The 1,421-nt window shown below is 30.4% G+C and overlaps 1 protein-coding gene across 1 annotated transcript in view; it reads left to right on the forward strand.

The window, feature by feature from the left end:
* Positions 1 to 958: 958 nt before the first annotated feature.
* LOC106464165 (fasciclin-2-like) overlaps positions 959 to 1,421 on the forward strand; it is a gene marked incomplete at its 3' end in the record, with an annotated part of 82,856 nt that continues 82,393 nt past the window's right edge. The window contains exon 1 of the mRNA XM_022391854.1: positions 959 to 1,091. Within this exon, the coding sequence (XP_022247562.1) occupies positions 1,043 to 1,091 (49 nt within the window). The remainder of the gene's footprint in view (positions 1,092 to 1,421) is intronic.

Raw genomic sequence — 1,421 nt, forward strand, 5'->3', positions numbered from 1 at the left:
TAACAGCAAAAAAGTCGATTTTCCGATTGTTAGACAGAATTCATCCATTTGCTCTTCATATTATAATGTAGACACTATTTCCAGCCTAGTTTGTTTACTTTATATTTTTATAAGAGTCCCTAGTTGTAGGCTTGAAAATATAATATTTACATTTCGTTTCAACTTGTTTCTGTACTTTTTTGACGATCCCTATTCCCATTTTTAAATCAACAATTATAAATTATCTTGTGTTCATTAGCTTTATGAGCACAATCTCACAAACTAAAAGAATACAATATAACTAATAAAAGCAACAATATAACTACCAAAAGTGAAAATCCTTAACGAGTAGAATAGACAATATTTTCTCCAAGGTGCCAGAAACCTATTGGCTCACTGATTGGGTAAAGATAAAACTATTATAAATGTACGATGTTTCGACAAGATTTTGTCATCCTCATGAACTAACGTTTTTTTTTATTACCCAGTTAAGTCGTCCCCAAACTTCTATTTTAGAAAAAGTGGGTTCCTCGTTATCAAACATTGTATTATACCCAATCTTTTTTAAATGTTTACATTCAGGGTTTTTGATAAATATTTTTTGGATATATTAAGATATGTTTAACATGAGGAATAATACTTGCGTTGTGTCAAATATTCTTGAAAACTTACAAACTCACTCACTTCGTAGCATCACCCCTAAACCTACTCACAATGTTAATTGCGCACGTTTGTTTCTTCTAAATAGTATTTACCATATATTCTTCCGCTAATGTAATTTAAATTATTTTAATATTTTAGTTTCTTAATACATAGCATTAAAACTTTTATTGAGTACCAAATAAGTTATTTGCAAAAATTATAAGAAAAATTATAATTTTTACGGTCAACGCAACAGACTCTTTTGCAGTGCGCATTCAACCAAAACGATAGTCGACCTACCTAGTTCAAGCACTGAAGTGATTTGACGATATTTCTCGAGGTGTTGCTGGCGAACTAGTGACTCGTGTTCAAGGAGATTGCCATTTAGTTATTAACGGTTTAATAGCAACAATACTTCGTTATGTGGAATTGTATGTTGACAAGTGTTTTATTCTCAACGGTATTATTAGGTAAGATTGCTGTACTAAATCTTCGGTTTTACGTCCAAGTGTTTTTTTAAAACAGTTGCGAGATAAATGAAGGCAGTATTATCATATGATTTATATTAAAACATTTACGTACAAGTTTCTGCTGAGGGATAGCGATAATATTAATAGTGATACTACTACTAGTAGTAGTAATACTAATATTAATAATATTTTGCGTCAATCAGTAGCCCATAAAATTTTAACTTTTTGTGTTATTATTTTTTTGAGAAATACAGTCCATAGCAGGGTGTATATAAGAGACGTCAACAACACTACATGCTTTTAATCTTTATAGCAGGGTGTATATAAGAG

The sequence above is a fragment of the Limulus polyphemus genome, unplaced genomic scaffold (assembly GCF_000517525.1).
Source record: "Limulus polyphemus unplaced genomic scaffold, Limulus_polyphemus-2.1.2 Scaffold1575, whole genome shotgun sequence".
Taxonomy (NCBI): Eukaryota; Metazoa; Arthropoda; class Merostomata; order Xiphosura; family Limulidae; genus Limulus; species Limulus polyphemus.